The 22,790-nt window shown below is 34.5% G+C and overlaps 1 protein-coding gene across 4 annotated transcripts in view; it reads left to right on the forward strand.

The window, feature by feature from the left end:
- PTPRZ1 (protein tyrosine phosphatase receptor type Z1) overlaps positions 1 to 22,790 on the forward strand; it is a 243,673-nt gene that overhangs the window by 58,204 nt on the left and 162,679 nt on the right. For all 4 annotated transcript variants that reach the window (XM_056799637.1, XM_056799634.1, XM_056799636.1 and 1 more), the window contains exon 2: positions 3,110 to 3,175. In XM_056799637.1, coding sequence (XP_056655615.1) covers positions 3,110 to 3,175 — 66 coding nt within the window. The remainder of the gene's footprint in view (positions 1 to 3,109; positions 3,176 to 22,790) is intronic.

Here is a 22,790-nt window from a genome sequence, read left to right on the forward strand (position 1 = left end):
TCAAACCAAACACTTGGTTGGACTAGAATTTACTAAATTAGACCTTGTAATAATGAATTTCTCTTAATTATTCAAAGAAATTATAGTAAGGATTCCAAGGTTACCTTGTCAATAACCATAGAGAAAGGAGCAATGGAATTTTACTTGGAAAAGTCCTTCCTTTGTAGTTTATTAATATTAAGATATTATCACACAGTGTGTACACTGATTCTGAAATTTAATATTCTGTCTTGAGAATTATACATTTATATATAATCATTTTTATTTGGATGATTTTAGTTTTAAGGAACCAAAGTTGATAACATTCACCAGACAGAAATGAAAAACATTTAAAAATATTTTATTTGTTAATGTAAAGCTATGTAACTACAGCCTAAAAAGTGATTTTTAAGAATTCCAAATTAAGTCAAAGTAAGTCTAATTTATGTATGTCATGAAATGAGAAAAGATTACATTGCAAATGATGCTACTTTTTTGGAGTAAAAGCATTAAGAGAATACAAGAAATTTGTCAGTGGCATCATGACATAGTGTTAGATACTTTGGCTGTTTTCGGAAATGTTGCTTTATTGCCTCAAAAATCTAATTGTTTAAAATAGGGAAACAAAACTAAATAAGTAAAGAAATCAAAATTTCATCCCTGCAAGAAAAGCTGAAAATAAAATAAAATTGTGAATTTCATTTTTGGTGAATGGCTGCTTTTCAAATGTGCATCCATTTTAATGGTTCTTTCCTACTTATATGGGATTTACTGGTTTTCAAAGTATATAATACAACAAAAAAGTGAATCTTGCTTCTTTTTTTCTTGTTCATTGAAGCTATCACTACTCATCTATCAGACCTCTAAGAAGAATTTTAAAAGTGGGGGGTACTCTCTCACGCTCAGGACCTATGTAATTAGCATACGAATGCCCAGTGGATTGTCTGAAGTAACAATTAAGAGAACAATACATAAAGGAAGGAAGTGAAGACAGCAACTAACACCTGGGACTTCTGTGTTTTTAAAGCTTTCTTAATAAATGAAATTAAAAGAAAAAGATGTGACTAAAACAGGAGCTGATTTTCAATTATTCCTTTTACTTGTAGTCATTTGTATGAAATCATCAAACCCATGTACTAAGAAAAAGGATTTTCAAACTGTGAGAAAATAAATGAATTCATGGTTATTTTGAAAAATCCAAACAAATTTGCCCTTGCCCCTTCCAACCACTTACCATTCAATGACTAGAGTCAATTTTCAAAGGTTAGAAAAATTAGAGAAACCAGATTAATCCAGGTGCTCAGTTGTCGGTGTTGAGCTTCCCATCCAAAACAGGGATACCATTTTAATGGCTGTTTCCATTGAGTTTTCTTTCTATGAATATCTTTATAAAATAACCTGCACTGGCAAAGTCCACTGGGAAACATTTGTATTTCTCTCTTACAATTTTTTTCGTCTTTCCAAAGCTAGTGTTGAAAACCTTTCCTCAAGACTCCTTTTACTCTGAGCAGATAACCTAAGTGATTTGACTCTTTCCTCTCAGCAATCCCCTTCCTCCATTCCTCTAGTTATCTCAGCATTTTAATTCAGAATTCTCCTCTTTCCTTTAGTCACAAAAATATATATTCCTCTTTCTTGCAAAAAAAAAAAAGGTATTTTAACTCCTTCAGTCCTCATTTAGACAAACATCCCATCTCTTAACAAACCTCTGTTTGTTCTGTCTTTTCCCTCAGACTTCAGATGTGTTGAGGGGTCTTCTGAGTCCCCACTCCTAAAAATGTCTTCTCTAGGGCCTGATACTTGCCTCAAAGATCATACGATCTCTCTGTAACCCCAGTGCCAAATTCTAAGAGGAAATTCTATATTAATATTTTCTAATTCATTCCCATTCCCTTTCTATTTATTGTATTCCAACTTTCCTCTCTGATTTGCTAACTAATCATAGAATCTTAGAGATAAATTTGGAAGCATAGGTCATTTCTTCCAATCCCTTCATTTTATAGATAAGGTGCCTGATTGTAATCCAGGTAGTAAGCATCACTTTTAAATTTGAAGTATTTGAATTTAGATCTTTGATTCCAGAACCAGTGTTATTTCCCACTCTACCTCAAATGGAGGTCTTTTCTTATATTTATCTCTCTTAAAAAATATAATAGGGGCAGCTGGGTGGCTCAGTGGATTGAGAGCCAGGCCCAGAGATGGGAGGTCCTAGGTTCAAATGTGGCCTCAGACACTTCCCAGCTGTGTGACCCTGGGCAAGTCACTTGACCCCCATTGCCTAGCCCTTACCACTCTTCTGCCTTGGAGCCAATACACAGTATTAATTCCAAGATGGAAGGTAAGGGTTTTATATATATATATATATACATATATATATATATGTATATATATATATATTTACTTATTTATATATCATAAAATTTTGAGACAGTGCGGAGAGGAATAAAGAATTGCCCTCCAATAGAAATGATTCAAACTCAAGTTCCAACTGACATATACTGACCATATGACCCTGGACAACTTAAACTCTCAGTGCTCTAGATAACTCTCCGAGATTGTAATTTGTGGAGGAACTTGCCAGATTGCATGGGTAGAGTAAATTTTCTCTCCAAGAGAATTTCCCTCTATCAATGAAATCAGTTCATTTTCTTTTTCCCTCATTCTCTTCCTTCCTTCCTTCCTTCCTTCCTTCCTTCCTTCCTTCCTTCCTTCCTTCCTTCCTTCCTTCCTTCCTTCCTTCCTTCCTTCCTTCCTTCCTTCCTTCCTTCCTTCCTTCCTCCTTTCTCTCCTCCTCCTCCTTTCTCTCCTCCTCCTCCTCTCTTCCTCCTCCTCCTCCTCCTTCATTTGGGGTTTACTTGGCTAATATATTTTAGTGATTTGCCATTTCATTTTTCACCTCAATTTACAGATGAGGAATGGAGCCAAATAGTTAATTGACTTGCACAGGGTTACACAGCTTTGACTAAGTAAATCAGGATTGTTGGGTTGTTTTGTTGTTGCTGGTGGTGTTTTGGCAAAAAAGAACCTGACTATATTTTATAGTGTTATTACCATATAGAATTACAACCCATTTTGGTATATGGAACAGTTTTTACAAGGTTTATATATCCTTTTTTTTTCTTGTTTGTAGATTGGGCATATGGATACTACAGACAACAACGAAAACTGGTTGAAGAGATTGGTTGGTCTTATACAGGTATGCAAAGCATATTCTATAAGAATAGCCATTTAAAAATTTTTGTATTCAATTATTATATTTAATGAGATTTGGATTTTTCTATCTCTTCATTTCTACCTGTGGAGTAAAATAAATATATGGTATAACAATTTTCTTAAATAAATGGGACTAAATAATATAATCCTTTTAAGTGAATTAACAAATATTTGTGGAACACCTGTGTCAGGGAAAGTGCCTATAGTGCTTTCCACTGAATTCCTGTGTCTGAGTTTATGAGAGTTGGGAAATATCTAAGGCTATTCAACTTCTGAGCCAAAAGCAGTTAGAACTTAAGGTCAGGGAATTGAAGGTGGAGAACACAAAGGCAGTGTACTCTATCCATCATCATTTCTGGTCAAATCTTGCTTTTTCAGGGGAGAAGAACACAAAGGAGATCATGGTAGCTGGGTGAGCATAAATTGACAGATGTAAAACAAAAGACATAAAAATGATTTTAGAAACTGAGGTCAGGCTGAGATCATAAACATAGATTTGTAAAGGGTCAGTAAATAGGAATCAAGATTAGGATTATATATTTAGGGCTGGAAAGGACCTTGCAGGGCATAAAATTTAACCTCCTCCTTTTAATAATTTTAATTTTAATTTTTTTATTTAATTTTTTATTTTTTATTTGTTAAATAATTTTTATTTTTATTTATTTTTATATTTTATATTTTATATATTTTAATATGTTAAATTTATATATATTTATGTATAATTTATTAAATAATTTATTAAGTAAATTATTTTATTTAATTTAATAATAATAGGTAACATGTACATGATGTAGTATTGGGCAGGCGCTATTTAAATATTATCTACTTTTATCCTTACAACAACTCTGAGAGGTAGATGATATTATTATCTCCATTTTACAGATAAGGAAACTGAGGCAAACAGGGTTGTAGTGATTTACCCAGGATCATAAGTGTCTGTGGCTTGATTTGAACCCATGTCTTTCTGACTCTAGGCACAGTACTCTAGCCACTATACCACCTCCCTGTCTGCTTCTTAATAAGTGTCCACAGTAGGATTCCCAAGTCTTCTTGATCTCAGTCCAGGGCTTTATGTATTACATGAGGGTTCCACTCAAACGCAGAAAGAGAGAAATCACCAGTGTTTGGCTTTACAGGATGGAAGAGACCAACAGTGTAGATGCCAGTCAACATGAGAAGGGGTCCCAGGAGCTCTAAATATCTAGCTGCACCAATTGGTTTCCTCTCCCCATTAATTTATTTTCCAGGATAATGTCTGTATTCCTAGCACATACTCCTCTACTTGATACCTAATGTGAGAATTTACCTTATTGAATAGGAAATGAGGAGGGAATTCCCAAAAAAGGGTAAGAAAGACAAAACTATGGAGTTTAGATGAGGAAATGTCATGTTGGAGGTACAATCCTGTGACTCCTTACAAAACAAGAGGGTCCATTTAGACAGAAGTTAATGATAATGCTGTCTATGTAAGAAGAGGCCAAATTTGATTTTCTTTCCAATTCCTAATGAATGAAACTTTCAAGGTAGCTCAAACCATTTTTGAGCCTGTTAATCTAGTCTTAATTTACCTATCTAGAGTTGTGACCCAAATGGTACTTGGAAAATTAGTTCCAGTTTTGAAGTTGTGTGACCATAACTCATTTGTTTTTTTAGGTTCACTCTTTTACTTTTTGAACATCTTTATTTTCTCCCATATACTATTTCCATTTGATATTTTTATTATATTGGTCACATGGAGAAATTTTTCATTGCCCTTGTCATCTTTATATTCTAGTTCTTGAATTAGTAGGAATTACATGGGCATAATGTAAAAGAATTCCATCAAATTACCACCTGTCAAGTCCAGATATTCTAAGCCAGCCTAATTTTAAATATAATAAATGATTGAGGCGCTGGGATTTCATCAATTCTTAATAGATCTGCAAGAAACATTTCTTAGGAAAAAGCATTTGACTGTGCATTTACATAAGTTCACAGTAGCACAGAATGTTGAATTGGAAGGGACTTGAGACATTATGGGTCTTATTCACTCATTTTACAGATGAGGAAATATCTTGGTCATAAAATGCTCATTATCTTTATTACTAGCTTTCTAAAGTAGTTTTTGCTTTTATTTTATTGAAAAAACATCTCCTTTAAGATTAAAAGGATTCCCCTACTTTTATGTCCTAGCATTTGGTTAGCAAATTTGTGTTCTTTTTACCTATATTCATCCATATTTTATAGAAATTAATTCTGTTTTAACTTTTTTTTAAAAGTAAAACTTTGATATATATTTTTAGTCTGTCCCCATATGGAGACCACTCCAACCTCTTGATCATTTTAACTGCCCTTCTCTTGAACTTTAAAAAAGAAAAAAAGAAAAAAATATGGCTTCCATGAGTCATAATAATAAGAAATTCATAATGTGTAATGGACGTCTTGGGATTTTGTACAAAGGTAACATCATACCTTGTATATCTTAGTAATAAAATAATCAGTTGCATTAAAATACTACCTCCATTCCTTACAGAGGTAGAGAACTATTGCATATACTTTGAGATTATTACCTTTGCTAAACTATTTTTTTGTTGCCTTTCTTTTGCTTATTGTGTTTCATGAGTGGCTTCCTGGGGAGGGGATGAAGAAAGATATATTTGAAGTGAACATTAGGTAAAAAAAAATCAACATCAATGTATGTTAATGTTTATGTGTATTTATACATACTTTATATGTATATATGTATGACATAGTACATAATACACATATGGCTAGTGGACAAAAAGCCTACTTGGTTTCAACTCCTATCTCTGATTTTATAAACCTGGGAAATGTGTTTAACCCCTTAATGTCCCAGATAACTTTTTTTAAATTTCACATTATTTTATTTATTTATTTTTTAGAATATTTTTCTATGGTTACATGATTTATATTATCTCCTTCCGCTCTTTGCTCCCCGCTCCCAAAGCTGACAGGCAATTCCATTGGTTTATACAAGTTGTATTACTCAAAACCTTTTTCCATATTATTCATTTTTGTAATGGAGTAATCTTTTTAAAAACCAAACCCCAAATCATATACCCATTTAACTAAGTGATAAATCATGTTTTTCTTCTGCATTTCAACTCCCTCAGTTAATTCTCTGGATGTGGATAGTGTTCTTTCTCATAAATCCCTGGTTCTGCCCATTTCACTCCGCATCAGTTTATGGAGGACTTCCCAGTTCTTATATAAATCAAGGAGTTCATCACTCCTTATCACATAATAATATTCCATCACCATCCTATACCACAATTTGCTCAGCCATGCCTCGATCAAGGGACACCTCTTCATTTTCCATTTTTTGCCATCACAAAAAGCGCAGCTATGAATATTTTTGTGCCGACATTTTTTTTTATGTCTTTAGGTTACAAATCCAGTAGTGGTATGATTGGATCAAAGGGCATGCATTCCTTTAAAGCCCTTTGGGCATAATTCCAAATTCCCTTCCAGAATGTTTGGATCAATTCACAACCTCACCAGCAATGCATGAGTGTCCCAGGCACTTCTTGAGGTTATAAATTAAAAGCAGGTATCAGTCTGTATATGTACAGTGTCTCATCAATGGAAATTTCTTATAACAATAAAATCAGTTATTTGATTTTAAAATATCATGAAGCTACAAAATTTTGAGAATGCAAGGAAATTGAGAGATCATTCAGTCCCACCTCTTCATTTTATATATGAGAACACTGAAGTTTCAAAGTTGGGGTTTGCAAAGATTTTGTCCTTCCATTTGCTCATTTACGAAATAGCAAATGACAGTAGATATAAAGAATATCTCAAGTAAAGAGGACTTGACCAACCCTAATTTGAGTTGTATATTTCTATTCTACCTAACATTTTAACATTATCGAATTGCATTGCTTTAAAACCTAGCTTCAGATTTTTCTTGGGTTTAAATTCATTTCCTGCGTGATGAATTAGTTTGCAGATTCTTGGGCAAGGAAGCTGGCTTGAGCAAGAAAAATTGGGCCAGAAAGCATTGAAAGTCTATATCTAGCTTCACTACCTGTGTCTCTGTGCATGCAACCTTTGACAAGTCTCATCGGTAACAAATTAGCAAGCGTTTTAGAGGTTAACCCTTTCTGAAATTTAGTTTCCTTAAGTCTAAAATGTGGGACTTAAACTTGATCTCTAATGCTGCCTCCAACAATCTCTAACATTCCCTGAATTAATGTCTTATTACGCAAAGGTGGTTTTTCAGCACTTTATTAGTTATAATTAATAGCTGCAGCACAATATCCCTCTCAAAGAGGGCTGATAAATCTGTTCAAAGCCATTTTTAAACAGAATCATCGTAACACATATACTCCTACTACAGAATATTTTACAATAGGTTCCTGTACAATTATAGTATGTGAAGTAACAATGTAAATCTCAGTTGGAAATTATGTGAATGGGGAAGTGAAAGGTAGAAAGGAAATAGGATCTAGGTGGCACCGTTTTCATTCATTTTTATAGGTTAAAAACACTTTGGTATGTGTGCTATAATTATGTTCAGAAATGACTGGGCTAGTAAGTAGAGTAGACAGCCAATTTTAAAGTGATAATAGATGGGTTCATAGTGATTATAGGATTGAAATGAGCAAGATGAATTTGGCATGCATATATGATAGACTGGATTTGTAAGCTTTGGAACTCAGTATCAAGAATGCATTTCTGTCTCCTGGAACTTCCTTTTTCAAAAAAAGATGTCTAAAGAAAACTCAAGCTCTTTTAAATGCTTCTGATTTCATAAAGCTATTCCATATGACAGGGAGATGCAAACATGAAATGAAGCAACCCTTGACCTCAAGGAGTTTACAATTTAAAAATTGAACCACATTCCCTCTATTATTCTTAAACTTTGTCTGCACAACTAAATGTCTTTTCAATTCTGTTAAAAATCAGTTGTCTTTTAAATCATATTGACACAGTCATAAACTACTGAATGAGATATTCTGTGCCTTCTTCCTTCTAGTAAGATAATTGATTATATACTAAGGTCAGATAGTAAAAAAATTGCTAAAATTAACTTCCTTATTTCCAGATAAAAACAATGTTTAAACTACCACAAGCCACTCATTAGGTCTGTGACTTTGGAGAAGTCCTTAATCTCTTGGAGCCTCAGGGTTTTGTTTTGTTTTGTTTTGGATTTGCAAAATTAAAAAAAAATGTACATTTATGCAACATTTTAAGGATTTACAAAGTATCTTATATGTAGGAGCCTCATACTGTACAGAAAGTATTGCTGGTATTATAATTCATATTTTTTAAAGATTAGGGAACTGAAATGCAAAAATTAAATGGCTTGTCCTTGGTCAGGAAGGTAGTCAATGTTGGAGGGAGACCTAGAGGTCAGAGCTTTATGACTCTTAAGTCTAAAGCAGTTTTATCTCTTACTAATTAATCTCTAAGACTGCCTCAACAACTTAACATTTTATGCAAGCTTTTAGGAATATGATTCCCTCCTCCAACCCCACCCTTTTAACATGGCTTCCACTAAACATTAAAACAAATGGAAACTGTACTCATCATACCGATTTCTTATCAAAGACTCATGAGCATTTTTTCAGAGAGGAAGTTTAGAATCCATATGAGTGTGGAATTCCCAGTGTAGCAACTCCCTCTACCAAAGCAGATGGAAAACCCATAGTCTTAGCAAAGGTAACTGCTGTCACTTAAAACTTAGATTTGACTCACGCATAAAATCTCCCCAAAACCAAGAGTGGGGAGTAGAAAGACACTAAATATAAATTTTAAATTGGGTAATTATTTCTTCCACTCTGAGAAAATGTTTAATATCAGAGATTCACAAGGGAGCATTAACAAAAACTCAGACAGGGTAGAGTAACTTCTAATTACTATTATGCTCCCTTAGGAAGTTAACATGTAAAGCATGGAACAATTTGTAAGACTACTAACATGACATTTCATATTTCACCTCGGTTCTGCACTATCCAAACAATTCCCTCCAGGCCCACACCCTCTGTTGAACCTAAACATGACTAAGGTTCATCTTTTTGCTGCTGGTCTTCACTGCAAAACTCCTGCTGCTGGTCAGCTCCAACTGAAGAATGAGAGTTCTCCAGACCTCTAAAAACTCACAAGTTTGCCTCCAAGGCTTGATATATCTATCTCAAGATCATTGTTAAGGAAAATAAACAAATGAGAAGAGAAAGCCAAGAACCAAGATCAGACTTGTTTAAACTATAGCATGTATCTTAACTGCCTTGTGATTGCAGTTTGTCATTCCTGCCTGAAAAAAATGGAAGGTACTCCACCCAGGAGCTAGAGGTCCAGGTCATTCCCTTTAAGTCTCACAGAGCAGGCTATTTCTTCTGACTTAGTTAGTGACCAATGACTACCATCTTGTAAACTTTCAAAGATTTAAGACCTCTTATCAATACAATGACCAATGAGGACTACAGAGGCCTGATAAAGCAGCATGCTTCTCGCCTCTTGACAGCAGAGTAATTGAAATTGAATGTGGATATTTTTGGAAATGGAAAATCTGTGGGGTTTTTTGCCTTAACAAGCTTATTTGCTACAAGGAAGTTGTTTTTTTAAATATTTATTTTTGGAAGGTAGTGATAATGATGCCAAGAAAAAAAAAAGAAAGAAAAGAACATCGATGAAGCTTTTTTTTTTCTAATTCAGAGGAAAGAACAGAAAGAAAATCAAGAGATACAGAAAAGCAGAACAACTTTGGAATGAAATATTTTATTTAGTATATAAGACAAGCTATTAGTAATAAAGATATATGGTTTTATAAGTACAACTCTTTTTCTATTCTTTGTATATGGAAATATTCATGTTTATTGGTATTTCTAAGTTCAAAATAACAAAATATATTTATTTTTTAAAAAGATATATAGCAGGCAGAGAAGGCAAATTGGAGGTGGATAGTGTAGGGTCTTAAATAACAGGTAGAGAAGTGTTCTAGAGGCGAGTAGAAGCAATTTCAATTTTTTTAGTGGGAAAATGACAGTTAGACATGTACTTGGTAAGAATTTTTTGTTGGCCTTGTCGGAGTTGGACTTGAGAAGGATCTAACAGTTAAGAAACTATTTCAGTATTACAGGTTTTTAGATGAAAGTCTGAACTAGGTGGTAGCAAGGTGAGCAGAGAGAATAGGACAAATGAAAAAGACATTGTTGATTTTTAAGTGAACAAAATGTGGCAAGGAAATGCAAGGAATTTTTTATGGCCAGTTCCCAATAAGATAATAGATTCTTAGTTTAAGAAGCAAAGAAGCAGAGATTACAAAACTGTAATATCTGTTGGTATTGATTTTGAGCTGGTGGATCTTCAGACTATCTCATTATCCTTTCACTTTCCTTCATAGTTCTAAATAGTTTTTAAGTTTTCTCTAAGGCCAAGTCTTTCAGCTTTGTGGAATTGTAAGGAGTAATACAACTTTTCAGAGCGATTTGACGGTATTGAGTTCTAAAATGTAAGGAGTAAATATGCTTGTCTAATGGGATAGACTACAATAAAAACTTTGTTATCTGGGACTTTACCAAAAAGAAAATTTAATTAACCAAGAGGTGAAGTCAATGGTAATTGATTCAAAAGCAAGCCCAATATGCTGTATATTGTCTAGGGCCAAAACAATATTATTTAAATTTGCCTGTCAAGTCACTAATCCTGTTACATTTTTTATAATACAACAAATACTTGATTTTTACTTGACATTTAAAATGATGCATCATCATCATCATCATCATCATCATCATGATGCAGGCTTGGATCTCAGGACAGTTCACTCACAGAGCTCAGGTATATAGTTATAGGAATCATCTACAAAGAGTTGCTAATTAAACTCATGTAAGCTACTAAGTTCTTTGACAAAGGAGACATAGAGAGATGAAAAAGAAGGACCAGCTTCTCCTGGAGGCCTTTACAGAATCCCCAGCTGCTGGTGTCCTCCCACATCAAAATCACTATGTGCCTGTTTTGTGTGTGCCTATTCTCGTATCCATTGTCTCTCCTAACAGACTGTAAAGCTTCCTGAGAAAGAGATGGTTGTTTTGCCTTTGTGTATTTGGTGTCTCTAAGTGTTTCTTGATTCATTTCTGAAGTTATCAATGATCTTTGAACTGGGAAATCAGATAGCCTTTCTTAGTCCTCCTCCTTAACCTTTCTGCAGTATTTGAAAACAACCATCCTCTCTTACAGGTACTACTTCTTTTCTGAGTTTTTGTGGCAATACTCCTTTCAGGAGCTAAAGAAAGCTAGATGGTGCAATTGTGGGTTTTAAAATATTGTGACTGGGGAAACTGCACCTCCCAGTGTGCTCCAGGGGTCCCTTCCTCCTACTTCCTGGTGTGGGATTGGTCTTACATGGGCCAACCCCGTGCTGGGGGAGGGACCACGCCCCCACTTCCTGGCATGGGATTGATCCTTGGACCAATCTCGTGCAGATAAGGGAACATACCCACTACTTCCGGGCATGCGGGATTGGTCCTTATATAGGCCAGTCCCGCACCAAGGAAAAGACTGAATCTGAGAAGGTTCTGGGTTTAGTCAGAATAGTCAATTTCCGAGTTTTGTTTTGTTTTTTTCCTTTTAAATGGAGTTTTTGTTAGATCAGAGAAAGAGTTTGTTTTTCTTTATTCGCTGTGGATAAAGGACTGGGACCAGAGTCTAGAAGAGTTATAATCTCACCTCAGACACTCACTACTAACTGTGTAAACCTGGGCAAGTCACAACCGCTGGCTTCCTCAGTTTCCTCAAATGTAAAATGGGGATAATAATAGTATCCAATTTTGGGGTCATTGTGAAGACCAAATGAGATATTTGTAAAGTACTTAGCATAGTGTCTCGTGCACAGTAAGTGCCTATTCCTTCTCTTCCTTTCTGCTTTCAGATGTTCCTTCTACTAAACTTGTCTGACCATTTCTTAGTCTCTTTTGCTGAATCATTATTCATACTGTATTCTCTCTGTATATACTAAAAGGCTTTATCCTGGACCCTCTTGCTACCTCTTTTAAAGACTTCCCGAATTTCTACTAGTTTACTTGTTTATTTCTATATAGATGACTCCTTTCTAGAAAAAGACTCAGATCCAAATATCCAGCCCCAGTGTCTTCTGCACTCTACTTCCACGTCAGTGGCTCCTTTTAGATATTTCCAACTTGCTATCTCCATAGGCATCTTAAATTAAACATCTTCAAAAAAGAATTCTTTTCTTCCAAACCCAACCTTCTGATCTTCCTTACTTCTGTAAAGGATACCATTAACTCTAGTCTCCCAGATTTATAATCCAGGCATTATTCTCAACTCTTCATTCTCTTTCAGGATATTTCTACATGGATAAATTGCCAAATCTGTCGTTTCTACCTCTCCAACATTTCTTATATCTGTTTCTTGATAGCTCACAAAACAGCCATTTTAGTTGCAGACTTAATCATCCCTAACCTGGACCATTACAATAGATTCCTCATTGACTTCTTTGCCTCCAATCTCTTTCCACCTCAGTCTTCTCCAAAGCTATCAAGGTAATCTTTCTTAAGTATAAGTTTACCTGTATCACTCCCCTACTCAATCTTGCCTCCAGTATAAAATACAGCCCCTCCTCTTTTTATTATAATTTACAGCTTTGCACAAGTTGGCCCTAACTTGCCTTTCCAGTCTAATCATGCATTATTTTCCATTTTCTGTATGAACGAGCCAAACTGGCCTTCTTGTCATTTCTCATGCTAAGCATTTCTATTTCCTGCCACCTTCTTTTTTTCGGTAGCCATTCCCCAATGAATATTATTGTTCAGTTGTTTTGGTCATTTCTAATTCTCATAACCTCTTCTGGTATTTTCTTGGCCCAAAAAACTGGAATGGTTTGTCCTTTTCTTCTCTAGCTCATTTCACAGATGAGGAAACTGAGAAAAATAGGGTTAAGTGATTTGCCCAGAATTACAAAGGTAATACAGACTGAAGTCAGATTTGAGCTCAGGTCTTTTCAACTCCAGGCCAAATGCTCTCTCCACTAGACATCTGCCATACCTGGAATATATTTTCTCTTCTCTGTTTTTTAACATTCTTCCCCCCCCCCCAAGACTTAAGTCAAGGACTTCTTTTTATATGAAGCCTTTCCCAAACCTGCCCTCCCTCCTAAAACTGTCTTGTACTTATTTATCTCATACTCTATATATACTTTACCAAGTTTATTTATTGCATTATCATCTGTAAATAATTTATTAACTATTTTTGATTTTTTAAAATTTATTTTCAATATCAGTGCCCTAGAACATAGGTTTATTTCCAAAGTTCAATGTGCTGCTAAAATAATATAAATATAAATATAATATATAAATATATATAATATATAAAAATATAAATAAAATATAAATATAAATATAAAATAAAATAAAACATGTTACCTAGAAGCTAGGCTCTATTCTTTATTTGATAAAGAACTGGAGATATTCTCAATACACTGAGTTGAAATCCAGCCTCAAACACTTACAAGCTGTATGACTTTGGACAAACCACTTAATCTTGGTTTTCCTTAGTTTTCCCAACTGTAAAGTGGGGATAATAAGAGCACCTGCGTTGCAGGATCATTGTGAGGCTCAAATGAGATATTTGTAAGGTGCTTAGCATGATGCCTGGCACAATCATAGGTGCTATATAAATGTTGAATGGTTATATATATAAATTCAGCACCTTTGGGCAAGACCTTGATTTTCCTGGCTACTTACAACTCTGAAGCTGCTGCTTTTGCTCTGCTACCATGCTCTACACACAAACAGTACCGATGCTAATTTAAGCAACAATACCTTATAGTTTTGTGTTGGCCACATGCTAAATACAGCATAGTAGAAAGAGCAGTTGGATGGATACACTTGCTAAAATTATAACCAGTGAGAACAAACTGGAAATTAGAAAGGCTCAATTTGAAAGTACAGGAACATTTCCCCACTTACTGGAGGGAATCCTCAAAGTCTTAGGGCCATTTTAAACAATTAAGGCTTAAATATACCGAAGACTTTTTGCAAAAACCTTGCCCTTGGTGACCCTAAAGAACTCCCTGTAAGTATATTTTAAAAGTTAGTATTTAAACCTAAAACTAAAGTTCTTTCTGTGATCTCATTGAGTGGTTAACTATATAAGTTGTCAACATCCTAATTCTACTTTGATTCATTAGTACTTTTTTTTAAAAATCCATTGCTACGTAATAGTTGTAGTTACCAAAAAATTGAGAGGAATGGGAGGGAAAAGGGAATAAGTATTTACACAACACCTTCTATATGCTAGGCATTGTACTAAGTGCTTTGTAAATATTACTTCATTTGTTTCTCACAATAATCTTGAGAAGTATTTTTTACTCATTTTATTTTTTTATTGTACTCATTTCATGATTTTATTTTTATTATACTCATTTTACAGTTAAGGAAACTGAACAAACAGAAACTACTTGACTTACCCAGAGTCATATAACTAGGAAGTGTGTGAGACCAGATTTAAATTCTAGTCTTCCTAGTTCTCTCCACTGTGAAACCAGTTGCCTAATAGAAAATGTTAGCTCTTTCACTTGAAATAAAATTCATCAAACACTTCCTTTATTAACGTTTGTTTCTCAAAACCCTTGAGATTTCCAGGAATTTCTATGGAGACCCTAGATGACTTACTGCCTTTGTTTGCATTTCTTTCAGTAGGCTACAGACCTCATCTGCTTAATGATCAGCTTATAGGAGGTGATCATTAAAATCCCTTCTAATCCAAACATTCTATGATTCTATGCATTCTGGTATACACACATTTTTTCAAACATATCAGTTTCCTCTAAAAAGGTAAAAATACCTGGAGATATACTGGCATATAGGATCATAAGTCTAGAGAAGAAAGAGATAGAAACTGTCATCTAATCCCCATCTTCTCCAACATACAGAAGAGGAGATTGAAGCTCAGAAAAGTTAAATGGCTTGTCTAAGATCACAGAGGCAGTCAGTATCAATAGTGAAATGGGAACCAAGATCTTCTGACAGCTTATACTCCTTCCATTTACAATGTTTCATATTACTTCTTAGAAATCCTTATCATCAGATCTTTACAGCCAGTCTTTGATGAAGATGGACAAATTAAGAAGGATTTTCCCCCTGAGAAATTGAATCATTAAGATGATGGCTTCATCTGTTTCATTATAACTATTAGATGTAATAAAGCTAATAGTCTAAATTTTGGAATCAAAAATATTCAAAGCCCAGTGGTTCCAGATGTTTTTTACCCTAACAATCATAGGATTAAGTTCAATTAGTTTTTACTTTTGCAAAATTGTAAGGCATTCTTTTGGTTCTGCAATTAAGTTTCACCCTTAAAAATTCACTTTGTAATGAATTCTTTATAGCTTAGTTATCAGCATGTGATAGATTTCTTCCTATCTTCATTCTTTATTCTCATCCAGTTGAGAACCTTACTTATTAGTAAATTTGTTAAACCATTGTTCCCTTTGTTAAGAAACTTTTATACAGGTTTTGAAGTAGAGAATGCCTTTGGATTGAATAATAGAAAGTTATACCCATCCCAACATTGCTGTTTTTTTTAAATAGTATGACAAAAATCATATTTTCCAGCCTTCCTCTAGAGAGCAAATCCCATAAGGGCAAAGGCTATCTCTTCTATAACATTTGTTTCTATTTACAGGCAACCCTATACAATTTATGTGACTAAATTGAACCTAAATAATTCATAAGTTTTATGTAAATTAATTGGAAAATTGTTATTAATTATGCAGAAAGTGGGTGGTAGTCACATCTTCCTATGAATAGCCTCCAAAGAACTTGATCTAAAAGTTAAGATGACTCTTAAGATTCTGCTGAGGACAGCAAAAATGTATTTCTGCATGTTGGTTTGAGTTTTTTATCATCTTTGCAGCAGTCATGTTCCTGGATCACCTTTTTTTTTTCAATCTGAGCTAATTATCAGCTCAGAAAGAATCACTCTTGCACAGCCATATGGCCTACCACCAGTTCAATCATTTTTTTTCCTGTCGATTTTGAAGGAATACTGAAAAAGAAATGTAAAGAGTAAAGGTACCCCCAACTACCACCCTCAAACATACTCCTGGAGAAAGTGGAGTCTCACTTATATTCATGAGCATAGACACTGCTCAACTTCTTTCCCTCCGCTGTCCTGCTGTGGATTTATTAGTCCTCTTTTTGACCTATGAGTGACAGAATCAAATTCAATTTGATGTGAATTCAGTCTCATTTGAAATATAGAGAGTTCATTCTAGAAAACTTTTTTTTTAGTCCCTATCTCTATTAGACATAGATTTTGTACTTCTTATTTAAGGAAAGGAAGGGAATAAGCATTTATTAATGCTAGGCATTTTTTAACCTTGTGACAACCCAATGAGGAAGGGCTTATTATTCCCTTTTTACTGTTGAAGAAATTGGGGCAGAAAGAAATTAACTTAATTAAAGTAACATGGGTTTGTAGGGTCAGAAGCTGGATTTGAACTCGGGTTCTCCTTAATCCTGACAGTGCTCTCTCCACCTAGCTGCCTTTGTTAGTGTAATTTCAGAAAGGGTATGTGTGTATGTGTGTATATACATACATATATTTTTTCCTCTGATGAAACTCTGCATAGATTTCAGAGAGTTAGTGAATTAGGATGGGGAAATATATATATATATATATATATATATAATATATATATATATATACACACACACACATATCTTCATTTCAATAGGTTTCCGTTAAATTCTATGTAATTTTTGGGATACATTTAAAAACATGTTCTGAGAAGGGGTCCATTATAGGCTTCACCAGACTACTGAGGGGGTCTGTAATACACAAAAAATGTAAGTAACATGTTATAGAAAAAGAAAAGGAAAAAAAAAAGAGAGACAAAGAGACAGAGACACACAGAGATGGAGAGAGATTGCTGATTTTAAAAAATTACTTCAATTGTATTTTATTTTTAGTTCCAAATTCCCTCTCTCCTCTTTCTCTTCCCCATCCAGTAAGAAGGCAAGAAAAACAAAATTTATTTCAAGCTTGTTTAGTATGAAATAAATTTGATCAAAATTCCTGCCCACTTCCTCTATTCCCTGGAAATTTACATGTTTAGTTAAGTAATATTTTCTTTGTTTCTTAGTGTATTATCTGTTCATTGTTAAACACAAGAAAGAAAATTCTAGTTCTGAAGTCATGCTGATGGGTTTTAATGCTATTAACATTTCTGAAAGTAAATTGTGTAGAAAATGATGCCCTGACTTATGATTCTGAGGTTTCTCACATACTTGCCCTTTATTTAATTAGACATGACCCTCTCTACAAGATGGTTAGATAGACTGGAAACCACAGAGATCCAAGGAGTGATATTTATTTGATCCTACTTAAGTAAAGAAATTCACACCATTTTGAGGATCCTAATGATTAGTTATTACAAGCAGAGCTGTCGGCTAGATAGTCTAACTTGACAATTCTAAGTATCCATTAATCACTTAAAGTCCACAAATAGACTCCTGAGTAGTAAGAGGGGGATTGTGAATATTGCCCAATCTATACATTATCTCCTTCTGGACACTTGACTAGGCAATTAAAGTTGCTGAAATCCTTTGATGAGAGGATAAAGCTTCTTTTATTCCTTTACTGCTAACATAATTGAAAGCACTGCATCTGCCAAAAGAATCGGTAAAAGAGAGTTAATTTGCAGATGTCTATCAGCCTCAAGAAATGAGAGGGAAAAAAAAAAACAAATTGGGACAACATTAGAATAGACATCCAGCTACAGCTTCTGTACTGCAGGAGAGTTGTATATTTGGCATGAGGTAGGTGAACCTTGATTTATCATCTATTTGGTATAATAAATTCATGCTCATTTATCCAAGGTAGATGCACAAGCTGTATTTTCATATGCAGCTTAAGAACCCAATACTGAATCCATCATTAAGAAAAATAGACTTCCATGAACTTTCCAGAAGAAGAGTCTTGAAAACAACAAACACTAAATCAGCCATAAATCAATGGAATGTGTAAGGGCAATTTAGTTTTCTAAATGTTCTCCAAGTGATTCTATTATCTTACTGGGAAGGCTCTAAGAGCTTCCCATCTTTTATCATTTTTTCAAAATCATATTGCTGAAGGGTCATTTAAGCACATAAAGAAGAAAGATAATAATAGAGACTGGGCAGGCTACTGAACAGAACGCAAAAGGAAAAATTGAGGACCCCAGAAATGGTCAGTTCTGGTTTTGCTGCTGCTCAGCTGTACAACCCTAGACAGTTTTCTTAATGAAGATGAGATACAGAAAAAGTACTCTGAGTTCTTAGAAGGAAAAGGATTTACCGTTTTTTATTATTGCTGCTTAGAGAGAAAGAACACAGCATTTGCCTAGATATGTAGCTTTAATATATATATATTATATATATATAATATATATATATGTTTTTTAAGGGATAGTAAACTCCTCCCAGATCTATAATTTGAAATTTACCTTTCCATTGAAACTCACTCTAATTCCCTTTCTTCTTTAAAATCTTCCCTAATCTCCTTCTTTATTCGCATCTTTTTTTAAAACCTTTACCTTCCTCTTAGAGTCAATACTAGGTATTGGTTCCAAGGCAGAAGAGCAGTAAGAGCTAGACGATTGCCATTAAGTGACTTGCCCACAGCAAGGACAAGTCTGAGGCCAGATTTGAACCTCCTGTTTTTAGGTCTTTCTCTCTATCTACTAAGCCACCTACCTGCACCTATTTGCATCTCTTATTTTATTTAACTTTTTTTTTTATCTCTTAGTGATATCCCAGACTAGATCACAACTATGAGGTTGTTGGTCATTCCTAACAAACCATCTCTTTATCTCCCTCTGCATGCATTTTGCACATAGTACCTTGGTAAATTGAACTGAACTGAATCATATAAATCCATGGAGGTACCTATTAGAAAATAAATTGGGGAAATTACCAACAAAAATAAATATCACTAACAATTTTCACAACTGGATGGTAAATTTCATTGCCCCTAAAAGGAATTGGCTAAAGAATTGTCCTAATTAGACTGAAATCCTGACCTAAAATTATTTCCATAAGAGAATCATAGAAATGGAGTTGGCATCAAGCAGGCTTTTTCCAGAACAACATTTTTTTGTCCTAAAAGATCTCCAAGGAAGGGTTTCTTTCCTAACTCTGATTACTTTTGTTGCTCCCCATCTCCTGTTTCCCAATGCAAGATATTGGTTTAAGTTTTACTTTTGTAGTACATTGAGGCACCTCTTTCAGGTAGGATCCCAGAAAAGCCATCCTGGTTTCAAGGTTCTCACTCCAGAGGAGGAATCTTATGTGGCAAAGGCAAATGCATTGAGGGACAACATACATCCAATACTGAAGAGCTGCTGCTGTCTTCTGGTGGCATAATTCCACTGACTATTCTCTCCTGTGTCTGTAGATCCTGAATATGGCATTTCTGCCATTCCCCGCTTCTCTTGAACCCCACTAAGTTGTTTTCACTGCTATCATCTACTGAACCTCAGTTCTAGTCTTCACTCCTTCCCCATAAGAAAATGAGTTGTATCTGACATTTTTTTAAATATATATAGACCAGAGAGGCTCTTTCAGTGAGAATAGCTGGCCTACTCATGCATACTCAATCATCAGAAAAAGGAAGAGTGGCTTTCTCTTTAGAAGGAGAATTACATGACAAGCTTTCTTGTAAAACAGATTATCCAGGCAGTTAGTTAGAGCTTATAGATCTGTGTTTGAACCCAAATTCCCTCCTGCTAAGAGAAATGAGGTCTGTGTTCCAAGTCTCTATCTGACTTAGAATGAGAAAATTATTGTTAATATCAATCAGAAAAGCTACGTGGGGCATAAAACATCAAAGTTTTCTTAGACTCTCTTAAATACTCTTGTTCTATCCTATGAATTAACAGATGAGATCAGGAAAGAATAAAATGTCTTGGTAGAGCATAGAGGCTATTTTGTCCACCTCAAATTTTTTTTACTTTTAAAAATTAAATAATTAATTTGTTTGCTGCCCTAAAGTTCCTAAGCATCTTTCTGCCTTCTTCCCCTTGCTTTCCTAGAAAAGTCATCATTTGACAAAAAGATATATGTACATATAAAACTATATCTTACTTGTTTCTCTTTATCATTTTTTTCTCTGAAAGTGAACATGTACAAGTTATCGTTCAAACAGTATTTCTCTTGCTTCTAATTGTTGCTTTGTTTTCTTAAACCTTTTTGTAAATTCCTGCTTTCCAGATTCAGATGTGGCCAGGAACAAAATTAGACTCAAACCCTCTTTCTATTTTTTAGCACTAAAAGGAACTTTAGATGATCATCTGTTTTCAATTGTATGCTGTTCAGTACTTAGAATTTTTTTATATTATACCTAGCATCTCACACACATTTTCTAAGCAACAAATGCTAAAACTTTTTCCTCAATACTTGGAATTAATAATTTTTTTTTACTTGAAAGATCTTTTTGGCTGACTAGTATAATTTAAATATGTTTTTCAAAACCTTTTTCAGTCATAGTTCTGCCAATGGGTTTTAATGTTTTTAAAAAAATAAAACAAGTACTGGGTTCAAATGTGTCTTCAGATACTTCCTACCTGTGTGACCTTAGATAAGTCACTTTTAACCCCCATTGCCTAGCCCTTATCACTCTTCTGCCTTGGGACCAATAAACAGCATTGATTTTAAGACAGAAAATAAGGGTTTAAAAAAACACACTAGTCCTTTTTCATTCAATTTCCTGCTTACTTACCCACCTTGAATTGAGTAATAAATCTTATGGCCATATTTCAGAATTACTTATAAAATATTAATCTGTTACCTCCACAGGGAGCTATTGTTTAACCACTAGGTACACAAATTCTATTTCCACTCACCAGAGCTGGGTTTCTATTAGGAACCACAGTTTTCTAACAGTAGCCTGGCTTTTAGATCAGTGCTGACTGCAGGTTGAGTATGATGGCAGTTGTCCATAGGAAAGTGCTAAGACAGGAGAGAGAAAAATCCACAGTACCAATGGAAGCCTCGAAGAGAGAAAGTACATGCAGCCCTTTATGCTCCAATACACTCATTGGAGGAAGCCAACTGTGGCGTCCCCAGGTTGTAATACAGAAAAAAGCCATAGCAGTTCTGTTTCCTAGATCATTTGCTCTTCTTCCCTTCGCGATAAGCCCCTGAAGTGCTACACAGAGTGTTGTTCAGACATTCCCATTAGAAGATAAGCATTTCCACATAGCAGCTATAGGTTATTTCTAGAATGACTGCTTCCAGATAGACATCTATATGAAGGAAAGGTTTCGAAGCTCTACCTAATGACCCATGGACTGCAAATAATTGCTATTTATTGACTGATTTTAAGAGATGGACATTTTAAAATTAATTTTCATTGGACCCTTATCTTTGCTTCTAGCTAAGGATTTACAACCAGTAAGCCTTGCTAACCCTCAAGAGAGGAGACTGCTGAAGTGGACAAATTCTTTGCTTTTACCATGCCCATTCACAGAAAACATTTCTGCAATTTAAAAAGAATCCATTCTCTAGTTCACAGAGTAGTTTACTTTGGACTCTAATTATTAATGACATTCTGCCTGATACAAAGAAGTAAAAGTAGGTGGCACCTGAAGTCAGGAAGGTCCAAATTCAAATTAAACTCTTTCTGCCTCAATTCCCTCATCTCTCAAATAAGGATACCACTTACTGCCAGAGGTTTTGTGAAGATAGAATATTTGTCAAGTATTTTGTGAATTTTAAAGTGCTAGCTATTATTATTCCTTCAAAAGTCCTTTATAAAGTAGGTATTTTGATAAATTATTTTACATGATATATTAGAATAAAAATATAACAAAAAAGCTTTCATCTAGGTTATTGTTTAAGTAGAATGTCTCTCATCAATAGCATTAGGAGGAAATTCAATCCTTGTTGATAACTCATTGCATTTTTTTCATTTCAGTCATTTTTCAATTGTGTCCAATTCCTCATGATCTCATTTGGGGGGGGGGCAAAGATATTAGAGTAAATTGCCATTTCCTCCTCCAGCTCATTTTATAGAGGAGAAAGTGAGGCAAGCAGTGTAAAGTGACTTGGCCAGGATCACTCAGCTAGGAAGTGTCTGAAACTAGATTTGAACTGAGGAAGATAAGTCTTCTTGACTCTAAGCCACTGTATCACTATATACCCCATATTGCCTATTATACAATTTATAATAAGAAAGCAGATGTCTAAATATGGGTTTATCTTTCTCCGTTTGACTTAATTAGCTTATGACAAAATCTGAACAGTAATTTTGAGCTAATAAATACCCAATACTACTGACTTTCTTGTGATAACATGAATGAAACCTGTTGATTGTTATGCATTCTTTTTTGTAAGAAGGAACTCAGTGGTGTGCTTTAAAAGTATGAATAATGTCCACAAGGTATGAAAAAATCTAAGTGTTGACTAAGATTCTCAATTTTGGTGTATCTTCAATTTACGTTTTTGTGAGCAGAACATGTAAGAAATAGAACTATCCTTCCCAAGGGGGTCTCCTCTTCATTTCAATCTCAAATGGATGAGAGATGCTATTACCTGGACCTCCTCTGTGGACAGAAAGGAAAAGCTATAGTGGATCCTAATTTGGTGATAATACTT

This window comes from Monodelphis domestica, chromosome 5 (genome assembly GCF_027887165.1).
Source record: "Monodelphis domestica isolate mMonDom1 chromosome 5, mMonDom1.pri, whole genome shotgun sequence".
Lineage (NCBI taxonomy): Eukaryota > Metazoa > Chordata > Mammalia > Didelphimorphia > Didelphidae > Monodelphis > Monodelphis domestica.